The following is a 25,843-nucleotide window of genomic DNA, read 5'->3' on the forward strand; positions in this document are numbered from 1 at the left end:
AAGTTTAAAGACAATTAAGACTTCACCATATATCCTTGAGAATACACCATAAGATCACAACTGAACTGTCACAACATTAGTCCAACATAAAGCTTCATCCATTCTCTGCAATTCAGCACAGCAACCTCCTGCTGCTGTGCATATTCGGTGTGCTCAAAGGTAAATGCCAAAGGGTAAATAATCACCGTATAATCTTTTCATGACTGCCTTTACCTGATGTTAATTATAGGTCAGTTTACTTGTGTTAGAGAATTTCACTGCAATTCCCACAATGTAATTTTTGTATAAATTTGGAATTACATCCTGTGGAGAACACATGGAAAATGTCAAAAGATTCAAGTTCCAGCTGCTTACATGTGTCTGATCAATGGAATAGCAGCACTACTGCTACCAGAAGAGTGTCATGGATAAGACTTGAACTGGACTTTTCTACCCTAAGTTTAGCTCTTCACTTTACCCCAATTTTTACCCCCCTACTCTCCAAAATTAGAATTTTAAAAAAATACTACAAATAGCAAGAACTCTATCTTTTCAGTCACTAATGCTTACTGCAGCTCCGCTCCCTTTAAATCAAAGTCCGCAGTCCGGCATGATCTTAGCAAGAAGCTGCAGTTCACTGTGTATTAACCATACTGCTCCCTCAGCAACACTATCATGTTTCAGATACTCTGCAAAATGCCGTAGCTGTATTGAGCATTCCTGGAAAAGGTGATGAATACTACAGAACATCTCAGTTGTAGCAAGAACAGAGCAGTTTTAAGAGAATCCAGCGTTAGCAATCAACTCTTTTCCAGCTGTCTGTGCCCAAGAGCAATTCAGTGCTTCAGACTGTACAGCAAGAGCTTTATTCCCAGAATTCTAAGAACATGATTTCAAGGTGGAAGTGTTTTTCTAGCAGCTTCAATAATCTCCTGCCCTTTCAAATAATTAATGATTGTAAAGTGGTTTAGTTTAGAATAGGTAAAGTGTAGGCAGCAAAGAAGCCTCCTTCACATTGCCCGGTTCACACGTCAAGAGTACCTTTGAGGGAGAACCTACATTAATGGCAACACAACAGTTAGATTCAGGCCCTCTTGCAGAGGACTGCAATTGTGATGCATTATGTGAACGCCTATTTTCCAGGAGTTTCACACTTGAGTACATAGTATTAAAGATAAATTACAACTAGTTATTTTCCCTGCTACAAAATATAGCAAGAGTCAAACTATGTATTTAGCAGGGGAAAAAGCTTCAAACTCCACTAAAAATCACAAGGCATTCAAGCCTCTTAGAAGATCAAAATACTCCTATTTTTAAAGCAGCATTTCAGCAATGACCCATTGGGATCCTGGTATAAATGATTCACACACACACAAAAACAAACCCAGAACCCACAGAACTAGAAACTACAGAAATAGAGCTACAACCTGTATCTCTGCAAAAAATCACTTTCAGGATGTATTAGCTCAAGGTACATGTCTTTTTCAAAAGCCTGAAGAGAAGATATTTGCCTGGCTCTACCAGGTACTTTTTAAATAATAGCATTTAAGACAGAGAAAGCATCGCTGAGAATTGTAAAAGAGAAGTCATTTCAGATATGATAGGAAACTACAGAAAGTTGAGCCTGAAAATAAATAAAAGCTACTGAAGAAACAGTTTTCACAGTGAAGAAGTTCTACTGCTTACAAATAAATACAAGTAACAAGGTAACAGCAGCCAGTGAAAGCATCAATCAGTGCTGAGCCTCTAGCAAGGGACTGACGGCAATGCAGTTTTGTAATCTGTTCTGAATTTCTAACATCTTTGGTACAGCAAGTAAGTTTGGAAGCAGAAAAGTGTTTGCAAGAGAATAGGCAAATCTCCTGTGAGCCAGTTCATAACCAGTTTTAGAACCTGGAAACTAGTCTGGTTCCAGGCCCTCTCTTACCCATCTTCTCCTGCACCTAGCTCCTTGTGACAAAGCGAGCTCGGTCCCCAAGTGCGCCCCTTTTTCTTCTGACCCCTCTTCTCTTCTTCCTCTCCTTCCTCCTTTGGAAGGACTGAGCTTCGTCCCCATGTTTTACTGCTTTCGGCAGGAGTCACTTCACAGGTCGGAAGAACAGCAGGAAATGGGAAAGAAAAAACGGATACATAAATAAAAGAATCTGTTCCACAGCAACATAAAGAATAAAATACAGGCCAGAGCAGGAATAGCAAATGAAAACATCCATTCAGGCTTCTTTCCCATAATTCTGACCATTTATCAACACAGATCTAACCACCAGATGCCTTCAAATTTAGGATAGGTAGGCTTTACAGCTTTATTCCATTCACCGGTTTCTCTTTAAAACCCCCAGTTTGATACCAGATGCACAAATGTCATGATATCTGATACAAACACTACACATTAATTAACATCCCTTTCATACTTCTAATACATGCTTGTCTTCCTAATTCTGTTTTATTATGGGAATGCTATTTTCATGACAAGTGCCTGTGTTTTTCTTTCCTTCCAACAGTAACTTAATCCACTTCAATAATGTTTCACAGATCTATTCTGTAAATTAGTGTTTTTAAAAATCAACCTGTACACCTAAGGAATGTATTTTCTATACAATCAAACAGCAGTATTTCAAGAACTTGGGTAAGTAAGGTTTGAACTCCAAAGAAGGTGACACAATCCCCATCACCAACACACTCCACTTTTTTCACACAACACTTTTTTTACAGTCCTGTCCTACATAGGGAATCTTGGCATCTTACCACACACGGACCGCACATTTCCCAAATTCAGTACTACATTGAGCTCCTTACACTGTATGGCCCTGAGTCTGGGAATAATCGTAGGACTTGCAGGAGGGCTGGAGCAGCTACTGATCAAACTCTTCCTTTTATCCATTGTTGGAGAAGCCTGCACAGTGAATTTATGCTGGAAATCTGTTTACCAAAAGGAAAAAAAAAATCAAAACAAAAGCAGAAAGACATAGTTAAAATTCTTCTTTTAATATAAGAAAAAACCCATAATACAAATATATCTTTCTATGTATGTGTGAATTACACATACACACATAGATCCCCATGTGTCGACTGACATTTATGTCAAAGTATATCCCTGTATGAATTCCTTTCACCTTATCTCTCGGTTTAAGCTAAGCAAAGCCACCAAGTGTTTACAGACCTAAAGCCAGGCGTAGTTAACAAGCACATTTTATCATCATTGCTCTTCAAACAGCCAATCTCTTTCAGAGAACAAAGAATATAGTGTAAACCATCATCCTTGAGGCAATGGTAAGCCTTAAGTGATTTACAAAACCCACCCTTTTGTTCTTTTACAAATTTGAATCTTTATACAGAGTCTACAGCAGAAATGCCAAGGATTCAGTACTTCTGAAAATCACCATCTTCACTCTTAAAAGTGAATTCCCCTGACACCTCACCAATATTTAACATTTCTTTCCAGAAGGGTGGTATTAGAGGTCACTTGCGTGTTAATATGAGTTCACATGTGAACTGGCAATATAGGGCTGTAGTCTCACAGCTATCAAGGTATTTTTGGTAATTTTTAGATTCCTGCACCAAGAAATCCAGATTATGGTTTCTGTTGCAACATTATGTAAAATATTTCCAGAAAGAGAACCTCCATGATTTTTTATGTTCATCCTCTATTAAACTTATCATTTTGAGTATTAACATGTTAAACCGCAACACCAGCATTTTTAGCGTGAACAATATACAGCCGCTGACTAAAACATATAACATCTCAAATTTATTTCTGGCCTTTCTGCTTGGAACTTTGGGGAATGCTAGCCACAAGAGCATCAAATTTAGTTTCTTGATCCCAAAGAGGCATCTTTTTCCCAAAGTACATCCAGTACTTCCTAATGCGTAAGCATCAGTAGAATGGAACTACCAAAGCTACAGGTTCACCTGTTCCTCCCATTTCACCCAACAGAGCCTAACTTGTCACCAACCTGAAGGCAGGCTGATATGATTGCCATCTTTTAACTTGAGCCTACTCCTCTTAAACTTCCCCATGCGTTTCTTCACCCGAGGCTTCTCCTGACACAGCTGGTGGATGATGATGTTGAGTTCCCTTTCCAAGATGTCTATCTCACGTTCTGCCAGCTCCTGTTCCCGCCTTCGCAGCAACTCCTCGTGGTTCTTCTGTTCAACAGCAGCACGAGTCAGCTCTTCTTCCCATGTGCGCAGCTCCTGTGGGGAGATAAGAAAGGAGAAATGAAAAGCTACCTTGTGACCTGGGGGTTAAGACTAACATGACCTATTCTGAAGGTACAGCAGCAATAGCTTGTGTTCACAGCACTATTAGCACCGCTGTCTAAAGGCTCAGCTGAAAGCCAAAAACCTAAAACAATCTTCAAGAACTTCTATGCTTGCCATTCAAGGCCCTTCATATCAGTATTAAAATTTGGACATCAGCACTTGTGCGGCCACACTTGGAATCTGTGTTCAGATTAAAACCTGAAGGAACGGTGCAAAGAAAATAAAGCCAGGCTCTTTTCAGCAGTGCTCAGTGACAGAACAAGAGGCAATGGGCACACACTGAAACACAGGAGATTCCCCCAACACTTTTTACTGTGAGCATTACTGAGCACTGGCACAGGGTGCCAAAGAGGTTGTGACATCCTTGGAGATATTCAAAAGCCAGCTGGACATAGTCCTGGGCAACTGGTTTTAGATGGCCCTGCTTGGGTAGGGGAGTTGGACCACTGAACCTCCAGAGGTCCCTTCAACTTCAACCATTCTGTGATTCTATGAAAAGTCACTGAAACCTAAATTCAGTGTCATGAAAAAATGGATATCTGACATAAACACATTCACAAAAGCCATTTGAGAGCACCATGCATACGGGAACCCATTTCGGAAGATTTATTCATAACATTGAAAAGAACTAATCTTTGCTTTCCTCTTCAGTAAGTACCATGTTAACTTCACTATTGACGTAAACTGTTTAAAAATAACCTTGTCGTCTCATGCATCATCAAATAGCAAAAGACCACAGTTCTAACATAAAAATTAATTAAGAAAACGTCATCAGGAGATCATTCTCATAATTTTCCACCAAGCATGGCTGCTTCTTAGGCAGAAAGATGCATATGGCAAGCTTTTCAATCTTTCTCTTGTTGACAAAATGAATCAACTGAAATTGTCTTTGAGATCTCAAAATGTCTTCTCACTGTACTACTCTCACCACAAGGACAAAAGAATTCAGCACTCAGAATAATTATCTCCAGCTGGCTAATTCCACTGCAGAAGGTAAAAACTGAAAAATTCAAGTTAAACTTCAGATTGTCAGAGAAATTTTAGCGTAGATTTTTGATTTTTTTTTTAATAACATCATTGTTACCTGTCCCATCACCACAGAGGTTTGGTACATTTTACTCATGAGATGAATAGGACATAAAATTCTCTTTCCCCATTGCTACAGAGGAATACAGTACTCAAAACCTGAGGACAGTCTCGCTACTACTGTTTGGTCTTCTGTTTGTTGAAGTTTCTGGTTTTCAGAAACTGTTCCAACACAGTTACACCACAGGACAACAGCAGCTGGGGAATGCCTATCAGCTACTGTATTTTCCCCAAAAGCTACTATAATATGTAAATAGAAAAGTATTGTTGTAGGCCTTCTCTCCCCTGCCCCAAAGTTTCCTTTTCTTTCTCTCTGCCTTCTAACCCCAGCTGCTAAGCCCGAATCAAGTTGGCTGCTTATTAAGACTTCATTTTTAGGCAAGAGACTGTGAACTTGGAAAAATATTATTCCTTTAGTGATTCCACTGCAGTATTTCATACCAACAGCTGCAAAGACAGTCTCAGTAAGGAACTTAACACAGATGCAGCAAGCTGTGCTTTCTGCAAGTATGCTTGAAGAAGACATCAGCTTTTTCACTTCTACTCTTTGAAGCTGATGGTCACAATTCCTTTTATTCCTGCTAGCACTTTTGTTCCCTGCTGCTTATCCAGATAGACTTCAATTATAATAGTTACTGGATGATTCCCCTGGTAGCACTCATGCTTATTATAGTCTATCCACTTTGGCTGTGCTCAAAACCTGAAAAACACAAACCTGACAGAACCAAGGCTAAAATGTTTGCTAGAGCATATATACTGAAACTACCCCTCCTATTTTCACTATTAACAGTTATCATTTGGCTTCTCAGTTAAGATGCTAACAGTGAAATAGTTATCAGACGCATCAAACAATGAAGATAACTCATCGTAGCAGTTTGCACAGTGTATAGTGGAAGTCATTACAATATTAGAGAGTAGCAGCCCAGGATGCAGATATTTACGTTGCTCATGATTCTGTCCCTCTGTGCATCATAACCTGCCACTGATTCAGGGACTTATTATAAGCTCCAGTAAAGCACATGCAAAATTAACTCTGGGATGCACTACACAACAATTTCTGTTTGAATTGTGAAATGGGGAAATTATAATCCAGAGAGCACAAGAATGGAGTGTTTTTCTCTACCTACCTTTTCTTTGGCTCTGAGCTGATCAAACATCTCTTGGATCTCTTGTTTCCAGTCTTCCTGCAGGGAGTGGAAGGAATCTTTGGGCATTTCAAAGAAACCAGACTCTTCTATGGCAGTGAGATGGCCTAGGATACTGGCAAAGGAAGGTCGTGAGTGTGGGTCAGGGTTCCAACAATCTAGAATAGGACAAAGACAAGCAAGTGTTAAATATCTCTTAGTATGGAGGTTTGAGAGGATGAATAGTACTTTACTGATCCCCAGTGGCTAAGAGTGGCATGCACACTGTGTTACCCATCTTTCCCATTTTCCACTTGCACAGACAATTGTCTGATCGTAAGTATGGAATTCATGCTTTCATAGTATCCAACATTGCTTAAGATCTTGAACTACCTGGTCTCTAGGTTCTATTCCAATAATATGCCAAGTAAAATAAAGGTTTATTAATTTTACAGGAAGTTACATTTTCAAGCATATATTAAAAAATCATAACTAACTTCCTTAAATATTTTGCTTTTAGTTGTTATGTGCTCACAAGAGTGGAGATCCTATGCAAGACTCTTGAAAACAGTTCTTTTATCACAATTACACTGCAGAAGGATATCTATCAGAATTCCTTCTAATGCCAAACTCTAATACTAAGCTGAGTCATTATGAAACTCTTCCACAAAACTGGAAAACTTTCCTGAAAAGCAGACTGGGCATAACTTGAGTGACAATAGGAGATTAGAGTAGCTAATGACTCAATCAAATTGTGCATTTTGAATTTTAAAGTGTTCTTTTTTAATATTTCAGAGAAAATGGTTTGATCAGGCTTTTTTCTTTTGCTTTTAAGAGAAATGACAAATAAACAAACTTTTTCATTTACAATCTAATGCAATGACTTACCCAATTACAGAGCTCTAAAAATGCAGAATTTAAGGTACCCATCTTACGATGAGGCAACTCAACTAGCAATAATATAGAAAGGTACTCCCTTTACAGTGATGGGAATTGAACATAGAAAAGAGAAATAGGAAATGGTATGAAGTAACATCTCAGGGTGCAAAATCATTAAGAACATGTTTTTTAAAAGCCGTTAAATGTTTGACTTAACACTTTTGAACAGGAAATTCTTACTTATTCAGTCCTCCTTCTTACTTCCCCCTTATTTCTACTCCTGCAGAAAACATCACTTTCTCAATCTACGTTGTCCTGTACTGGCACTTACACAGGTTCTTGTTCAACAAGTAACCTTATTCTCTTTAGTACTGCAAGACTCCTGCATGCCAAAATATGAGAAGCACCAAACAGAAAAGCAAAACATTCAAGTATATTTCTACAGAATACAGCTTTTGGCCATGAATGGAAGAAACTAACGCATGGGTCTCTCTCAGTATGCTCATACTATCATTGCTGTAAATGGTCACTGGATTTAAGACACACATTACTGCAGCACAAGGCAAGAGTTACAAAAAGGCCTAAAGTTTCCTAGACCTTACAGTTGGAGAAAACCAAACATTCTTAAAAAAATTTGTGGTGATGTCCTAAAAGACAGTAATTCATCATTTTTGTGGATTGCAATATACCAAGAAGCAGCTATAATTAAAAATAAGTAACACCTGACAAATCTATGCAGCTGCTGAGGCTTGGTTTTGCAGGTCTTGTCTTTGATATTAGTGTTACTGAGATTTTGCATTTGGGAGCTTTGGTTTCAAAACTGCTGGTATCAACATGTTGGTATTTAAGCATCTGATCAGGTTCCAGGAGGCATAAGCTGGAACACATTTGTGTTTATGGGTTTCAAATTGCTTCTCTTACCAAAACAGAGAACTGAGGATGTTAAAGAGGGCACTGCAGGTCCCCTGCTGCTGACCAATTAGCAGCAATGGGTGACAGAGCTGGAATGTCAGTGCCATAATCCCTGCCTCTTTACCCCAGGTTTCAAGCTTGGCAAAGCAAACATGACCCAAAGTAAAACAAAATGCTGCAGCCAGCCAAATCCATGAATGAGTGAGCAGGATAACTATGCAGGTGGCCCATGTCTTTTATTTTCCCAGGCCTAGATCTGCCATTATTTGCACTAATGAGGACAGTTGTAACACACAAGTCTTTTCTGTGAAGAGGGGAAGCTCAGCTTTGTTGTCTCGGTAAAGCCCACCAGGGCAGCAATTCAGAAGTAAAAGTAGCATTAGGGGAACAAGAGCTCACCCGAGATGGGAAACAGCCCGTTTGAAAAATAGTTTCAGTGAAGGGGCAGCAAGTAATTGTTTTCTTGTTCTCTTCTTCCCCTGCACACGGAGAAGCCAAGCGTTCCAAAGCCATGTGGGTGCTCACCCCTGCACTGCTGGGTTCAAGCGCTGGCCATGTGCCTGTACCCGACTTCCCCGACAGAGGGCACTATTTCTAACACCAGCAGCAGACACTTCACATTTAAGAAATCCAGGATCCTTGTTTTAGGGAACCATATCAACATAAACTGCCTGGCACAACACTGAGCTGGTAATTCCATTAACTCTTTCAGATGCAGTTTCTTGCTTTACATTGCTTCCAAGCTACTATACCTGCCACTATTGCTGTTTACTGTCCAGTAGGATATTTCTTTTTTAGCACAACAGTGCATGAAATTTTCTGCTTTAACTTCACTGAAGCCTGTAACCTACAGAAAAGACCAGAGAAATGCGCAAGTATTCCAAAAGCAGAAAAATCCATCAGAAACATCTTCTTGCATCAATCAGACTCCTTTCTTGGGGCAAAAAACCACCACCAGAGGCCACAGAATAGCAGTTCTGTGTTCAGACTCATTCTTTGCTCACTAAGCCTATAGAACACGTTTGATTTCTCTTTACCTCTGGCTTTCCTTTTCTGCTAGATAAGTATAACAATGCTTATTACATATAAACACCGGGAAATCCTTGGAATAGGGGCAATGAAAAAAACACTATAAGGTACTACTGTGAGGGAAGGAAGGAGAGAGGGAGGAACAACTGAAGCTCAGGAGTTATGCGAGTAGTTGTAATAGTGAGCAGAGCAGGTCACATAAGTACACCCAAGTACCTCACAGAATTCTTTTTGATAACTACAACAGCTCTGATGACAAATTCCTATACTTCTTTCATCTATATGTAGCCCACCTTGGACAAGGACTATCTCCACACACAAAGTAGAAAAATCACATCATTCTGACTGAAAAACATGGGTCGTTTTCAAATGTCAAAGCCACATTTAAAGCCCCTCCCTGAAATGTCAGTAGGATAAAATTTCATTCCAAATCAACTTGACACTGCCTAGCAAGATGTTCAAGCTATGAATTTCAAAGTAAGCTGAAGATTTCACAAACTAGACCAAAATATGTGAAGTTTTGGTGTTGGTGATCATCACTACTAGAAAACAAGGAGCTAGATGATGACAGCAATAGCCTCAATTTTCCTATAAAGCCAGCTGATAAAAAATGGCAGGAAAATTTCTTTCACATAACTGTTCTTGCAATAGAGTAACTGTCATAGCACACTAACAGCCAAAGCCTAGCTCCATTGAATAAAGCCATTTGAGAAATCTGTGCTCTTAGGTACCAAAACCAGCACAAGGCGGCAAATGTTCAACAAGCACTCTAGAAACAGCACAAACTAATCACACCACAGCTGGCTTACCTTCCATGAGTTTGGCAAAAGGCTCTGGACACGTGGAAGGGATTGGAAGGGCAAGTTTATTCATGGCAACACCGTATGCTACTGCAAGACCATCAATTCCTCGGAATGGTACTTCTCCTGTTAGCAGTTCCCAAAGCAGCACACCATAGCTACAAGGAAGAAAAAGGAAGAGGTCTTTGACTTCAACACATTCTTTGTTAGGCAACAAGAAAGTACCTGAACCTATCAGGGTGAGTCTGGTACACTGAAGAAACCGCTGGTTTCTAGACAAGCTCATCAGGACTGCCAAGCTGGTGAGGTGCCTTATTTTACCTGCTTTTTTCAAGAAGGCTGAAATAAAATGACATTTTTACCTTTCAGACAAATATTATTTGCTCTATGGAAACAGGGGACAATCTGAAAAACATTAACGTTGGTATTCTAACTAATTTAGCAAATTTCAAACCAGAACCAAATGAAATACCCAAAAATATGACAAGAGGGTTGCTTGGTGGGTTGTATTTTCTAAAAATAAGTGAAAAATACTTCAATTAAAATGTTCTTAAGATGTTCTATAAAATATTAACTATGAAGTTACAGAAATAGTTCCAGGACTGTTCTCCCCACAAGTGTAAGACAAACAACATAACCTCAGAATATTCCCTCTGCTTCTAGGAAACCTGAGACAGAGTCTGTTTCTTCATACTTAGTGACCCGATAGTTTTTTCTTCCTTTGGTCTGTCTTATTCTCTTCTGAACCCATTTACTATCCACTATGTTCTGTGGTAGTAGGCTCCACAAATTTGATGATGCATTGCAAAAAAATACTTCTATGTGCTTGTTTTGAGCTTGTCACTTGGTAATTTCATTTGCTTCCCTGTAGTTCTTTCAATACAAGGAACAGTGAACATGTTCCCTACTGGCTCCTTCCATGCCATCCACAATTTCACAGGCTCTTACGACATCCTGCCTAAATCATCTTCTTTCCAGCCCCCCAAATCCTGATCTAGCTAAATCCTCACCTAGTTACTCTGCTGAACAGAAGGACATCTTCTGTTGGAATGACCAAAATCACAAAGTTTTAAAGACATAGGGAGAGGCACAGCATTTCCTGTTTTTTTCTTTAATTCTTTCCTATTAAATTTTGATTTTCCACTTGCCTTTCTGACTTCTTACAAAATGAGCTAGGTTACCCACAGTAACTCCAATGTCTTTTCACTGAATTATAATAGTAAACTTTGGAGCCCATCATTGTACATGTGAAATTCTCCCGTGCATACTACACTGGCATTTATTACCATTTCATCTATTTTATTATTCATTATAGTAAAACATTTCCTCAGCTCTCTGCAGTAATTTGTTCTTATCCTGAATTAACTTGGTATCATCAACAAATGTTACCTTACCATTTGCTTTTTCAAATCACTTATGATTATGCTGAATACAGAATTCCCCATCAAGAAAACTAGTTCATATCTTTAGTAATAAAGAATTGACTAAGCCATGGGAAACAGACTTGCCTTCTTTTCCCCACATCAATTTACTTTCTTTAAAAGCTTTTGATGAAAGATTCTGTTTAAAGTTTTTAAATCAAAATAAGGTATAAGCAATCTTACCGCTTGTCCACATAGTCAGTATCTCCTTCAAGAATTTTCAGATTTCCTTCTACAAAAGCTGACTCTTACCCAGATATGCTCATATGTCCATCAGCTCCCCGCTCTTTAATGCTCTTTCTACTATTTAGTAGGACTGAAAATCAGACTTGCTGATCCTCAGAAAACTCTTTTTAAGACTTTTCATCATGTTTGTTGCCTTCCATTTCTCTGGTATTAAGGCAGTTTTAAGCAACAGATCACACAGCACAGCTATTAACTCAGTTGGCACCCTCATGTTCTGTTCATTTTATTAGTCTGTTTTAACACCTCCGTGGACAGTACTTCAGTATGAGATGTCCTCCAGCTTGGCTCCCTTAAAGAAAAAAATTCAGCTTAAAAAGCCTCTCTTTGCTCCATTCTAGCAGACACAAATCACTTACTAAGGTTTTGCTGCCATAGCCTTATCTTCTTTGCCCTTTTACATCTTGGCCACTTCTGGGTCATATATTCTTCTGCAGGGCTCTCACCTGTGCTGCATTTGAAAGCAATTTATTTGTTTTTACACTTTTTGCAAGACTGTCCTCAAAAACCTTCAAGTGTTTTACGTTCAACTTGCCATCACTTAAGTCCATACCTAATTTTCCTCGTGTGGATACAGGTTCAAGTTTCTGAAGGATGTCTTCCAGTAGTCTCTTCTACACAGACTTCTTTATTAATTTAAAACCTTCTTTATGCATTTGCTCTGAGCTTTAACATAGCGTCCTTAAAAAATACCCATGTTTCATATTCCCTTTTTGTTTTTACACAAAAATTCGTCAATGTCATCATTAATCTCCTTGAGATTAAATACTATTGTAATGGACTAAATGTTCTTAATTGCACTTGCAAAGATACTGAATCAAAGTATACATATATTTTGACCATGGTCATAGTGTACCGATTTTGAAGGCCTCCTAACCACACCTGAAGACCAAATGAAAAACTACTTCTCCTCCTAAAAGCTCCCTGAATAGCTCCTCCATGAAACAGTCATTTCTGAAGCTAAAAGATTAATCTCTTCTTGTTTCAAAGCAATCATTTCCCTGTCCATTTAGGAGTAATCACAATTTTCATTGTCACAACCTGTACTCTTGCAATCTCCACTCCACCCCAACAAGTCTTTAAGATTCATTTTAGCTGCTGCCACCTTAGTTGAACAGTCTTAATACTACTTTTTCTGTTTAGAAATGGAATTACAGTCACTGGAAATTCTGTCTTTGCTGCTACCACAGCTAGTTTACTTCATTAAGCAAAATATCTTATTTTTTCACCCATACCTCTTCTGCATTTTTTCTCTGTAGTTCATACTCTTAATATTATAACGACAATTATCTATTACTTCTTTCCATCAAGGTTCTCAATTTCTTACTGTTTCAAGTGCCTCATTTGAAAAAAAAATAAACAGGAATTTATGGATTTCTCCTGTTGTTTTGGTCTCCTAGGATTCATAAGATACTCCAAGAAAATTAATACTAGACTGAATATATATTTGGCCTGTCTAAATCTGACTGATCATTCATGTTACTCTTCAGTTTGAATGAAAGTGTGGATATCAAAAGCTAGAAAAACTACCAAAGAGTTGTGTTATTTCTTCACCACTACTGCTGGATAAAGCATGTATTTAATATTTTAGTAGTGGAATGGTTAGGAAAGGAGCATTGATGTGCTCAAAACATTTCTCCTGCATGGTAATTTTTAAAAGACAAAGGAATGGACAGATATGTGTTTCTTCTAACGTGACACTAGAAGTATATATTGCTGGAAAGGTCTCCTTGTTTGACAAAACTGAATGCCACCTCTCCCTCAAGTACTTAAATACTGCTTCCACAGAACTAGGGAAACACTGCTTTATGGAATTTGAACAATCATCCCAAGTGATTAAACAGCAAGAGAGGTGCTGAACAGACTGTTTTCACTTAACTCTCAAGCAGGGGACTGGAAATTACAAAGGAAAAAGCCAGAGACAGAAGAGATTTATACAAAAAAGGCATAGGAAGAAAGAATCAAGGGCCTCTCCTCATTCTCAACAGGGAGGAAGAAAAACTGATCAGGTTCATTTATTTTTCCAGCATCCAGTAGTAATTCTTGGACTTAAATTGAAAAATGAACCATGTGATACAGATCAAGCATCCAAGTCAACTGACACCTGTATGAATAATTAACCATTTCCCAGTGATCCAGTAATCCCTCAAGCAATTTAACATCAGGTTCAACCCTACACACTGGATTTTCAGGGAGTGGGAGGCTGCAGTTCTGCAGGACTTCACACATGATTTTGCCACCTCCCTTGTCTGTGAACTTAAGACAAAACCCCCAGTAATTTCTTCTCACTGTTATTGTTTGATGGCATTTGTACCATAGGCTCCTCTTACATATCTTCCTAGCTTCAGTGCTCTCCATGAGCACGGAACTATCAGCCCAACAAGGAGATTCCAGCAACAGAAAATAGAACATTACTTTTGTTAAAAACTTCATTATAATTTAATGGCTATTAACAGTTAGCATTTTGCATGTTACCAGACCGGCAGTTTCACAGATGACATTTCCTTCTTATTTCAAGTTGCATAAACAGAAGCTCCCACGTGAGCTTCTATCAATATTGCTAGTCTACATGCTTCATTACACCGATGCCTGCAAGCAGTCAGTTGTGATTGTAAGTGCTTGCCAACACCTGATTCAAATGAAATATTCTAATGACTGAAGTTCCTATATCTACAACTGAATGCCTGAAACATCCTGATTTGCTAATCAGACTGTTTTAGGTAGTTCTGGTATTCCACTTCTAAATTAAAATTAAATTCCTTGTTATTTCACTGGTCTCAGAGCAGATCCATCTTAATAGCATCTAAACTGAGGAACACAGGGAACTCAAATGAAGATTGTACAGTGGCTTTAGATTCCACATACCAATCACACTGAAAACATGACTTTTAAGCAGCACAAGTCAAAAATGAAGCGTGCAGCAAACAAGAAATATATTTAAGCAGTTAAAATGACAGAGACATTTGAATTATATGCCTACTAACATTAGCTTGCTGTACAGTACTGGATAAGCTGCCATATCTATGCTTCAACTTCACCCCTGTAAATCCAAAGCAGATACATAACTGTCTTCTCAAACACATAAATAGACTTACAGGAACTGACATTTTTTAAATAAAACTGTAGCTTCTTTGTCCTCTGTGCAATATAAGCCCAAGGTTTCTGCTGTATAACTAAAGCTTGTGTGTACAGCACAGCAAAATTCACAGCAACAAATTTTCACTAGCAAGATGTACTAAGTACTGTTAATATCAACAAGCTTTACAGTGGCCCAGACCATGATGATAGACACCAGTGTGTAGGAGCATCCCACAGCCTTGTAAGTTCTTTACCAACCCTCCTTTAGAGTGGGACAAAAAAACCAGACTGAGTTTTTTAAATGGAGCTTGATATACGTTTTGAAAGGAATTGCATGAAGCAGCTGTTTATGATGAGATAAGATTGACTCAGGAAATTTCAGTCCTGGTAAGCATCATCTTCACCTATTTGTGCAGCAAGAACACAAGCAGAACAAGATCCTTGTTAAAAGGCTGGGCAACAGTTCAGCCGGAAGTATTATTCTAATGAGCTTTAAAGAAAAGGTGTTGAAATAAAAGGGTTTGTGAATGTCAGACAATTTTTGTTGATGCCGCACAGACTAACTGGAAGGTTGTCAGGTAAAAACCAGCTCCCTCTACTCCAGTGATTAACCGTGAGGCTGAAGTGGACAAGAGGTGGGGCCAAGTCTAACAGGATAAAAAAAGTTCACCCTGTTAAGAATTTCAAGTTGCATCCTTGAGTGGGGACAGGATTTATCACACGTGTCCATGATTGCTCTTGTAAAATCTAGTGCTTAAAATCATTGACACACTAGTAGTGACCACACTGGCAAGTATTTGTCCTCTGCATACATGCCTCAAACATCATGTTCTTTTCAGTTTGTTTAACTATCACTCAAGGTTTCGCCCAACAGAGAGAGGGCTTATGCAGAGAAGTGTAACAGCTCTTTTAATGGAGACGACCCTCTCTGTTTAAGGAAAAGCACTGAGAGGAACTCAACCAGTTTTCAAAGGAAACCCAGTAACTATAAAAAGACAAAGTGATGAAAGAATTTTAAAGTTAAAAATACAATATTCTAAAAAAATAACAAATAATATAAGTTATTTACAATCCTTAAGTGCTGAAGTGATTCACAGTCCTTAAGTCAATGACCAAGCTGGTAGTTTTGCACAGGTATAGAGGCACTTGAGCTACCTTCATGAAAATCACTAACTGACCTGCAAAGTCTTACCTTTTTTAAGATGAGGTCATACCGGTAGAGATCATCTACTGCTCTGTTCACAGTGTGCCTGGATTAGTAATGTTACAATCACAGGGAACTTTTTTCTCCCCTTTTTCCCCCCCTTCCCTTCTCCCTCTCCCCCAGGTTACCCTTAAAGGCCTTTCCTGGCACTGTTTCAGAGAAAAGTAAATTGAGATTTGAGCTTGACAAGCTGTGTACAAGCCAGTACTGTCGTCATATGCACAAAAAAGGTGCAGAGCCTTGAGGTTTTCTTTTCTGCCAGATTTCACTCAGAATAAAAACGTTGTTCTTGCTCAGTTCATCTCAGATTAACTACAGAGGCTACCTCATTTAATTATAGAGTCAGAATTTTATCCACACCACTAGTGTGCCAAACACAAGTTCACAGACTTATCACAAGGCACAAATTACCTATTCAGCAAAACTGGAGAAGCAAAATTAAAATCCCCACACCAAATCCCTGCCATAACAGGCAGACAATTCCACCAGCTGGGATATTTCTTTATCCTGACAGATTTCACAGCATGCACATACTTGTGTGGGAGCATTACTGGCCAGCAACAGAATCTTACTGCTCTAAAGACAAAGTCACCCTGACACTTCAATACCTCTCTTCCCACAGGAAAACCAAAATTCCATCTCCTTAATTTGTTTCAGTACTAATTCTATGTCACACAACACCCAGAAGAGTCACTGTCCTAGACCTGTTTACTGAATTCTGAATTTAACGATTCACTTAATGATCATATTCAAACTCAATTTCTGGAAGTCTATAGGCTGCTCCTTACACTCCTCCACACCAAAGTAGCTCCCATTCTCAAAAATCCCTGTGCATGAATGGAAAAGACAACATATACATACAAATTACTACTTATGCATTACATACTCAGATAGCCCTAGAAAAGAGATTTATTATTTTATGTGAAAGACTTAGAAGCGTGGAAAAAATTATCATGCAAGTGAAAAACATTGTATTCAGGCTGAAACTGCACAGGGAATTTGATTAGGTACATTGTGTTTGTGTACTTATACATCAGTGACAGATTACTAGCAAAACATAAAATTATTTTGCTGTTGGTAAACCAGTAAAAAAGTAGCAATTTTAAATTCTTCACAGATGTTTCATGGCCTTTGATCACGTCAGCCAATAGTCAAAGCAGCACAAAAAGCTTGTAGACAAAGCAGAGGGAATTGGGACTCTGAATCCTAGCATAATCTGAATGTCAATTTATAAAATTACAAAAATTTAAGAGGCATGCAGGAGCTGGTCCACCACTTTCTAAAGGAAAAAACTGTACATTAAATACAAAGCAGTCAGAGTCTGACAGATGGAGAGCTGGTGGATAAAGAAATATATGTCTTAAGACCTGAATTTTAGTATTTGGTTCACCATTACTCATTCTTAAACATAAAAAGGTTTCCTGACAGGTCTAGTTATTCTTTAGTATCCAATCACTTAATGCCAAATCAATACCTCCACACATCGCTGCCTTTGGAGAACATGGAAGAGCGGATGACCTCAGGAGCCATCCAGGCATATGTCCCAGCTGCGCTCATTTTGGTAGTTTTATGCCATTCCCTGGCCAAGCCGAAATCCGTGATCTTCAATATCTTGTTGCTCAGATCTCCATTTTCCACCTTTTCGAGTATCAGTACTGGAGAGAAGGAAGGGAGGGGAGGGAGGGAGAATAAAAGATGTGCAGAGTAAAGCTAATACTTATGCAAAAAATATCCTCCAGAGGATCTCTCACATTTCAAGAGTCTCCCTGACTTTTATAGTTTTTCAACATACCACACTCTGTTACAAATTATTTCAAGCTGATCCCTTCATCTGACAAGTGAACAGTTGTCTGGCAAGTAACTTCAATTAACCAAGATACCCAGCCCCAGAGAACAAACAGATAATTACATAATTATTTAATATAATGCCTCGTCTCATTCTGTGTAAGAATTCTCTGCTAAGAGGAAGTGAACCACTGTAACTTCTAGAAATCCAGATAAGGGAAAGATGTTTCCTAATTAATCCTCTCACAGCAAGCCAGAAAGTAACAGCATCTTTTTCTTGAATGCTTAGAGGACTTTTGTTGGTTGGTTGTTTTTTTTTTTGTTTTGTTTTGTTTTTTGAAATCTAGATACACATACAGGCTGAATATACCTGGCTGAGAATGTGTCAGGAGTGGAAGCTCTATATAGACAGATGCTTTTTTTTTTTTTTAGTCACAATTAAAAAAAATACTTATGATCAGTAATAACATGCCCAATTCAAGACTTCACATGCACCACATTATAGATTCCCTCCCCCCTCATTATGAAACTTTTTTTAATTAAGCTGCCGAAGCTTCTACCATGCTTCAGTGGCTAAGAAGTCTACTACACTCAAGAACTTTATAAAAATCTTGAAGCAGAACTCAAGAATGCTTTGGTATAAGGCACATATTCCTCTTTACCCACAAAGCTGTACTGTCACACCACTGCAAAATGAGTGTAAACCAGAGGCCAGAAGCATCCACTGTGATTTAGCAGCACTTTATTATCCTCTTTATCTTAAGGTAAAGTGACCACACAAGTTGTGCCAGCAACGTAACAAATTGTAAACAAAGCAACAGAATAAAATAGGCCACTAAACTTCCGCAACTAACATAACCATAAGCCTGTGAAATTATTTTCAGCCACTTTGTGAAGAGCCAAAGATAAAAATATTTTATCCAATTATCCAATGACTTCACAACAGAAGGCATCAAGCCACTGATACACTATCATTATGCAGTTACTCTGTTTTTAATATTCTTACAGACACAGGTTCTTCGAAAACAAGGTTTTTTTCCCTTCCATGTATGGGTGTATGAACTGCAAAAAACCCAAAACCCACATCCAAACAATCATAGATCATAACAAAACCTATAAAAGGCAAAAGCATTGCAAAAATTACAGTACATATAAAAATAGTCTTCAAGACCATTTTTAGCAGTCTGAAAAGACTCAAGTATCACTCTGAAGTTAACACAGCTGTTTTGGGGAAAAATAAATTTAAGAAATCTTACATTCATTCTTATACTTCCCTGCAATAACCAAAATGGGATTTCCCATGAAGTAAAAGCCAACACATCTACATGTTAAGGTACTGCATTTATTTTTATCAAACTTTCTTTTTTCTGAAAATTAAAAATAATCAGCTATCCTTTCTACAAGGCTTCAGAATTCACAAAATACTACTTCATTAGAGATTTCTGTGGGCCAACTCAAGTTATGAATGAACTAAAAGCTATGGTTAAGCCCTTAGTTCTTACTTCTTTTGCAAAATTCCTTTCTGAATTAAATTCTTGAAAGCTCCGTTTTCGTAACTGGGATAGAAGGAGGACTTTGAGGCCTATAGTTACTATTCTCTTCATTTGGGCAAAAGTATGTGTGTTTTTTATAGCCACACATCAGTGTAAAGAAGAACTATCAAAAGAAACAAAGGTACAGAAGGCGGCTTCCTTTGTGCCTCCTCTTCTAGTAAGTCTTAACTTTTTTCCTTCTTTCTAGCAGATGAAGAACTGCTACGAGAAATTGCTAACAAGTCACTCATGGATTGCAAGACTGAAAAATTTCCTGGAATATACATACTAATCATCTTCTAGTATGTACCTACTCTGCCTCTAGAGCTGGCAGAATAATAAAATCTAATTTTAAATGCAGTAATATATAGATTATATAGATATACAGTGAAGTTGTAAAGTAAAACTTAAGAAAGCATGGGTTTGGGTTTTCTTTTGCCTCATAAGCACAAGGAGCAACATGCAAATTTGTAGTTCACAAGGTAGAACACATTCTGTGTGAATGAGCTCAATAGCAGGACAGAGCGCCAGATATCACAGCTGGGTTGTACGTACCTTCCTTGCAAGAGGTTATTTAAATCTAATTACCTTCATTTGTATTAAGTTCTAACAAAATAATTAGTACTTACACAGATCTTTTGAATCCATGAACTTAGCCTACATCTGACAAAAGAACAAGCAAGACAAATTACCATGACAAAAGATTACAGAGAAGGACAATGGAAGAGCTGGATTTATTTGCAAGCCCTTGATTCCTTAGTTACATCCTTGGTGCCCCTATTTCCTTGTAATAACTGCTTAGGATAATAATCCTGCAGCCCAAAAATGTAAAAATTAATGTTAATTATCGTATCTCTCTTCAGCATTTGTTTCAGTTCTCCTTGTCGTGGTCAGTATCAATTGGCTCACTTGTAACTGCTAAGAGTCTCCCTAGGCCTTCTGTCAGATTTTCAAACCAAAACCCTTGACTCTCCCTCTTGTGTTTGCTTGAATTCCAACAAAGAATCTGGTAAATAGGTTAAATATTAATTCCTTTCAGTTTCCTCCTTAAAAATCTCTCTTATGGAGTACACAAGCCAGGTTGCTAGGACACTGCAAATGCATTTTATTCATGCTAATCAATATGGTCTCATTTGCTTGTGAGATTTATCTAGAACCAGTTATTGCCTCTTGTTTAACACTCTTGAGTGCAAGTTCTTTCCTGCAACTGCTATTTCTTCTGCACTCGTATTAGCCTACCACAATACAAAACACAAATAAGCAACATACTTCCTACACTCAGAGTTAGCATACTTTTCCACCTTTGAATAGATTTGATCACTCAGGACAGAGCTAACGGTGGCCAGATGATCAGCCTAACAAAAAATTCAGACACAAATATAAAGCACCTACACTAAAAACACAGCTAATGTACCAAGGCAGTAAATCTTCTCATTTGTCTGTTGATTTAAAAGATCTGCATGAGATAAAGAGGTTTTAAAAAAGGTAGAGAATTGATTTGAAAATCTTTCACATTCCCAGCCTTAAAGAGTGAAATTGTTTGGCAGCAAAGATACTAGGCCTAGTTTTCAGGCGAGGGAATAATGAGAGCTGGATCAGCAGGAACACACAGAACATGTCAGCTTTAATGACAGATGACCGTTGGTCTGTCCAGCTAGGCCCATGCAAGAGATCTCTTCCTCTGTGCATGCACAGAGCCAGTCAAGTTACAGATTAAGGATGCCATCTACTACTGTTCTTACCTGCTCAAAACCTTTTTCTTCTGATCTTAAGCAGCACAGGTAGGAGCCAACTGGCAGTGTGCAAAAGGGACCAGTGAAGCAAACCAGGTATTACAAGCACATTCAGACAGCTTTGAGGATCCAACTGCTACAGCAAAACAACTTAATATAGCAAATTACCATGTTCTTTGCATAATGCAAGTGCAAAAACTAAAGCATAGTGGCTTGAACTAGCATTAAAAATTCCTAACATTAGGTGAAGGGTATCATGAACATGTGTGCTTACAGAAGTAATAATCCAGAAGTGCTCACATATATGTTCATATATTCCTGAAAGTTTTGGAATGTGTCCTCTGCAAAATAAGCATTTGACAATGAGAAATTAATTACAGCTCAGATTAATTCTGTCCACCAAGACAGCTCTTCCGTATCTTGTGTCCCAGCTGAGACAAGAAGAAAGGCATATGATCCAAACAGTCTTTGGTATCTCCCAAGCAAGCCCTTCCCTGATTCAGGGAGTCACCCAGATACAGGTTCAAATGATTTAGATGTGTAATTTCAACCACTAAGAAATTAAGAACTTTATTACCACAAGGACTCAAGAATCATTACTGGTAATGATCTGACTCCACTGTTTAATTTCTTGAGATCCAGGCAGACTGGAAGTGCTGAAAGACAACAGTTAATCCAGACATATTAGATCTGAGCTTAGTGAGATACAAAGGTAAAAATGAATCACTGGGCCTCCTCTTAACTAGGTTACAATGAAACCCACTCTTTTTCCTTTGAAATGAAGATTTCTGCTAAGGTTCCTCCACGTTCTTTGAGAAAAGCTTTGGTGCCTTGCAAGAAGCATCAAGGATATTTTCATATCAGACCCACGTGAGAAGGTTCCCTGAAGTACAGAGAAAGAAGCAGGCACTATACAAACAAAAGGGTAGGTTAGGTAACCAAAGGCAATAAGCCAGTTACCGGTTTCATGACAAGACAGACTATTAGAATAGCATAAGGCAGAATTCAAAGATCATTTAACAAGACTCAGTCTGGCGCAGTCCCTTGTCATACTGTCTGACATTGCAGCAAATAAATGAACAACTGTGTATAGCTAGCAATGAAAAAAACTGTCATTATATTTTCAATACTTTTTAACACAGGTTTCCGTGTGATAATTTCACTTCTGCTCAGGACAAAACAAGTTGCAGTAACAAAGAGGAAAGGCAGCACTATGTGGCTGGCTTTTATCATGTACAGCATTTTCAGTTGTCTCCAAGTAGTTCAGTGCTATAGGTGGCAGTTGGTAGCCTACTCTCTGAAGATCTAGGATACCCTGTGCTTGGGACTTTGATACTTCATGGACAATTATCGTCATGGTCACAGTACCAACTGCAGCACCCAGGCCTGTAAGACCATCCCAGCTTCTAAACAGCTTTTCTTAATTGTGTCCTTTCATTTGCCTTTGTTGCCATGAGTGAACTCAGCAATCAAGAACCATATTATCAGAGAATCATCCTTAGTCAACAAGTCCTGGTATTTACCCCACCAGATTCACAGTAATGTAGAAGAGTATAATTTCCACAAGAACAAGTCCAGTTGCTTATGATATGATTTGATTTAGTAGTTTTGACTACTGAAGCAATAGTTAAGAGGCCAGAACCAAAGCAAATTGATAAAGTTTACAATGAGCATCTTCTGCACACCATTGAATGCTAGCTATTAACCAGATCTCTCACCAGGTCTAATACTCCTCAGTTAGTAGGCAACACCAAATACTGAAACAGAAGCGTCATTAGACTTCCCTGATACAACTGGAGTTTCTCACTCTTCAGTCTCAGCCTGCACAGAGTGATGGGGAGTTAACTCAAGACAACGCTGGTACCATTTAAAGATAGTTTCTTAGTTAATAGGTGGGTCAGGGGAGGGGGAAAACTGACGACATACCGAAGATCCTTTTATCCTTGTTTGTGATTTGAGCTAGCAGCTTTTCTAGCAGAGTTGAAAGAAAACAAATTCTTGAGGTCAGGTGAAGGCAGTTTACCTTCTCCAGTTTAAGTATCATTCTGTATGTGTATTAATAGCTAGCAGGCTTTTGACAGAATCTGATGCCAGTCTAAGAGTAATCAAGTCTTTAGAAGTACACAGATCCCGTAAAAGATCCCAAAGTGGATGATTCTCTGTTTCATGAGTCACAGTTGTGTATCAGTGACATCAAGAATGAGGGTGGTTTTTTTTCTAGAGGCAGGGCCAGTTCAGATGTTTTTGTTGTTTAAACAAAGATTTGTACTGGAAATAGACCTCAAAGAAAGAAACCCACTGAAGTATGACTGACAGAATGGTATCTTACACTGAGTTAGTTCTTCCTCCTGATCCACCCCATTCCACATTACTATGCTTTACTAGAAAGAAAAACCATCAGCCTTAGGATTCAAAGCAACACAAAAAGCAACTTGATTAAGATTTCTAAGACAATTATATCCCTCAGCCTTTGTGTAGTTGCAACTACTGGATCTTCAGTTCTGTCTTGTCATCACAAGTCATTATGGAGATGCCTGCTCTGTGGGGCACTAGACAGTGTAAGATCATTTAACAGAAGGACAGAGTTAAGGCTGCTGTTGGCCTAATGAGACCTTTAAGGTCAGTTCCAAAGGTGTAGCTTCATATTAGAACACTGAACTTTCACTGCAACTCATGAAAGTGCAGTAATATGTTTAAGATTGGGACTATATGTATCTAGGACTATTCTATATCCTTTCAGAAGGAGAAACTGCTGCAGTGAAAACACTGAAACCTGCAGCTTTAAAACTTTGTTACTGCAGACATCCTGTACTAGTACCTAAAACCACTGGTTAGTTTTAAGTAGCCAAAAAGAAGATCAAATGAATTCTGAAGGAATACAGACTGGAGTTAAAAAAAAAAGAACAGATTAAATGCTAGCCAAGTTTCAACTCTGCCAAAAACTATAAAATAAAACTACAGAAGGGCTGCCCTGAAGGCAAGTGATAGACCTTGCATGCATGAAACAGATGCACACATACCACAGCCTCACATGTTCAAAAAGTCAATTTCATTCCCTATCCCTCCTCCATTCTCATGGATCTTTACAGTGAAAGCTGGCTTGGATGAAACAAGCTCACAGCATCTCAGAAGGCAGTCTTCCCAGGCTCCAAACAGTCAAAAAAGACAAAGCCTTTCCAGAAGGGGATTCCAAGCATAAGTCTAATATACATGCTCTGAATTACTCCCTACAGGAGCCTCTCTTGACTAGAAGCACATCTGTGATAAGTGCCCAAACTTAAACCACACGAATCTCTGTGGTCTGATATAAGTAAGCAATTTCAATTAGAGAAGTTCCCTAACACACCAGATGTTAGAGCCATCTGTTGAAAACCAATTTACCTATAGTTGCAAGATTATCTCAAGTGTTCCGAACTTCTTTAAAATTAAGTTTCCAGAAATATATTGTTCTATTAGTAGGACAGCTAATGTAAATCAAACTGGTACTTCTGTTAAATTAGTCTTAAATAAAACTGTCTCTTGGCCCACAAAGGCGGCTGGAGGTCAAAATTCATTGCATCTTGCACCACTCACCTTAATGATCACTGAATCAATTGAAAAGTCAATAGCAAACGTCTTTGTCAAACACACAAAGCCTTGCTGCAAGAAGGACCTAATTTCCAGATATTAAACAGCTGTATTTTCATTACTTACTCATTTACCAGAAAAACATAAGATCAGATACACAATACACCATGACAAGGTAAAGACTGGGTATAAAAATGTATGTTCTTTGATCTACTTGTACCTACATTTTAATAAACTCTAGGAGGGCTAGGTAAACCACATCTAATACATCAGTATCACTCCCGCTTCTTAGCCATTGCAGTAAGAAGTTTAAAACTGCTGAGCAAACTCTGTTTTGGGAATATTGCCAACTTTATTATACTGTTCCAATGCAAATAACTGTATTGTTGGTATCTTTTTCATTCTGCTTAACCAAACATTTCTTTTACATGGGTTTTCTTCTTTCCAATTATGCTAGAAGCACTAATCGGTCTGAGTGTCTGTCTTTCTGCCAGAATATACGCATTTCTACCCCTTTCCTTTAATTTTCTTCTCCTCAAACCCATCTATTCTTCTTCCAAATACATCCTTTATCCTACATAAACAGATAAACCACCCGCACTGAATCTTTCAATCTGATTACTAAAACAAACATGATAAAGCTTTACTTGGGTTTTAAGTTGGTCACTTCATAAAACCACAGGAATACACCTCCTACTTTTTACCCAGCATCATACTGCCTCCAGTATGCATGAAAAGATAGTTTGAAGAGAACTTTCACACAAGGGAAGTTTTCACAAGGGAAATTAACAAAAATTAACAGCAGCTGTTTTAATCCTCTGTTCTGCTCACTTATACCAGCAGAACTAGAAAACATGTTATAATCTCCTCTCACAAACAAAAAATTCTCATGGAAGGCAGTAACACTGTCAGATTTTTTGCTTGTTTCTTTTAGGAGGGTTATTTTAGTTTTCAGCTACACTTTTGGACAGTTAGGACAGCATTCTTAGCCTTCAGTGGGCCAAAGCAGAGGGAAAGAACAAGCACAGGAAAATAAACACTTTAACCCATGCTGATCCAGTTGCTAGTAATGTCAAAGAACTGGTAGGAAGTGGCTCCTCACTTCACCTCACTGTCAAAATTACGTGACAAGGCAGAAAAATACGGTCATATAATTACATTTTGCTGGTTTCTCAGCCTAGAGAAAGGATTAGGTTTATCTGCATCATGTA

General features: G+C 38.4%; 1 protein-coding gene across 5 annotated transcripts in view; it reads right to left on the reverse strand.

Annotated features, from left to right (window-relative positions):
• Positions 1 to 25,843, reverse strand: part of MAP3K9 (mitogen-activated protein kinase kinase kinase 9) — an 80,598-nt gene that overhangs the window by 16,407 nt on the left and 38,348 nt on the right. For 4 of the 5 annotated variants that reach the window (XM_080397603.1, XM_080397605.1, XM_080397604.1 and 1 more), the window contains 6 exons: positions 17,490 to 17,670; positions 10,079 to 10,227; positions 6,453 to 6,628; positions 3,930 to 4,170; positions 2,773 to 2,895; positions 1,907 to 2,060 (listed from right to left, as the gene is read on the reverse strand). In XM_080397603.1, coding sequence (XP_080253729.1) covers positions 1,907 to 2,060; positions 2,773 to 2,895; positions 3,930 to 4,170; positions 6,453 to 6,628; positions 10,079 to 10,227; positions 17,490 to 17,670 — 1,024 coding nt within the window. The remainder of the gene's footprint in view (positions 1 to 1,906; positions 2,061 to 2,772; positions 2,896 to 3,929; positions 4,171 to 6,452; positions 6,629 to 10,078; positions 10,228 to 17,489; positions 17,671 to 25,843) is intronic. The other variant, XM_080397606.1, reaches the window with a different exon arrangement.

The sequence above is a fragment of the Falco punctatus genome (assembly GCF_963210335.1).
Source record: "Falco punctatus genome assembly, chromosome: 7".
Lineage (NCBI taxonomy): Eukaryota > Metazoa > Chordata > Aves > Falconiformes > Falconidae > Falco > Falco punctatus.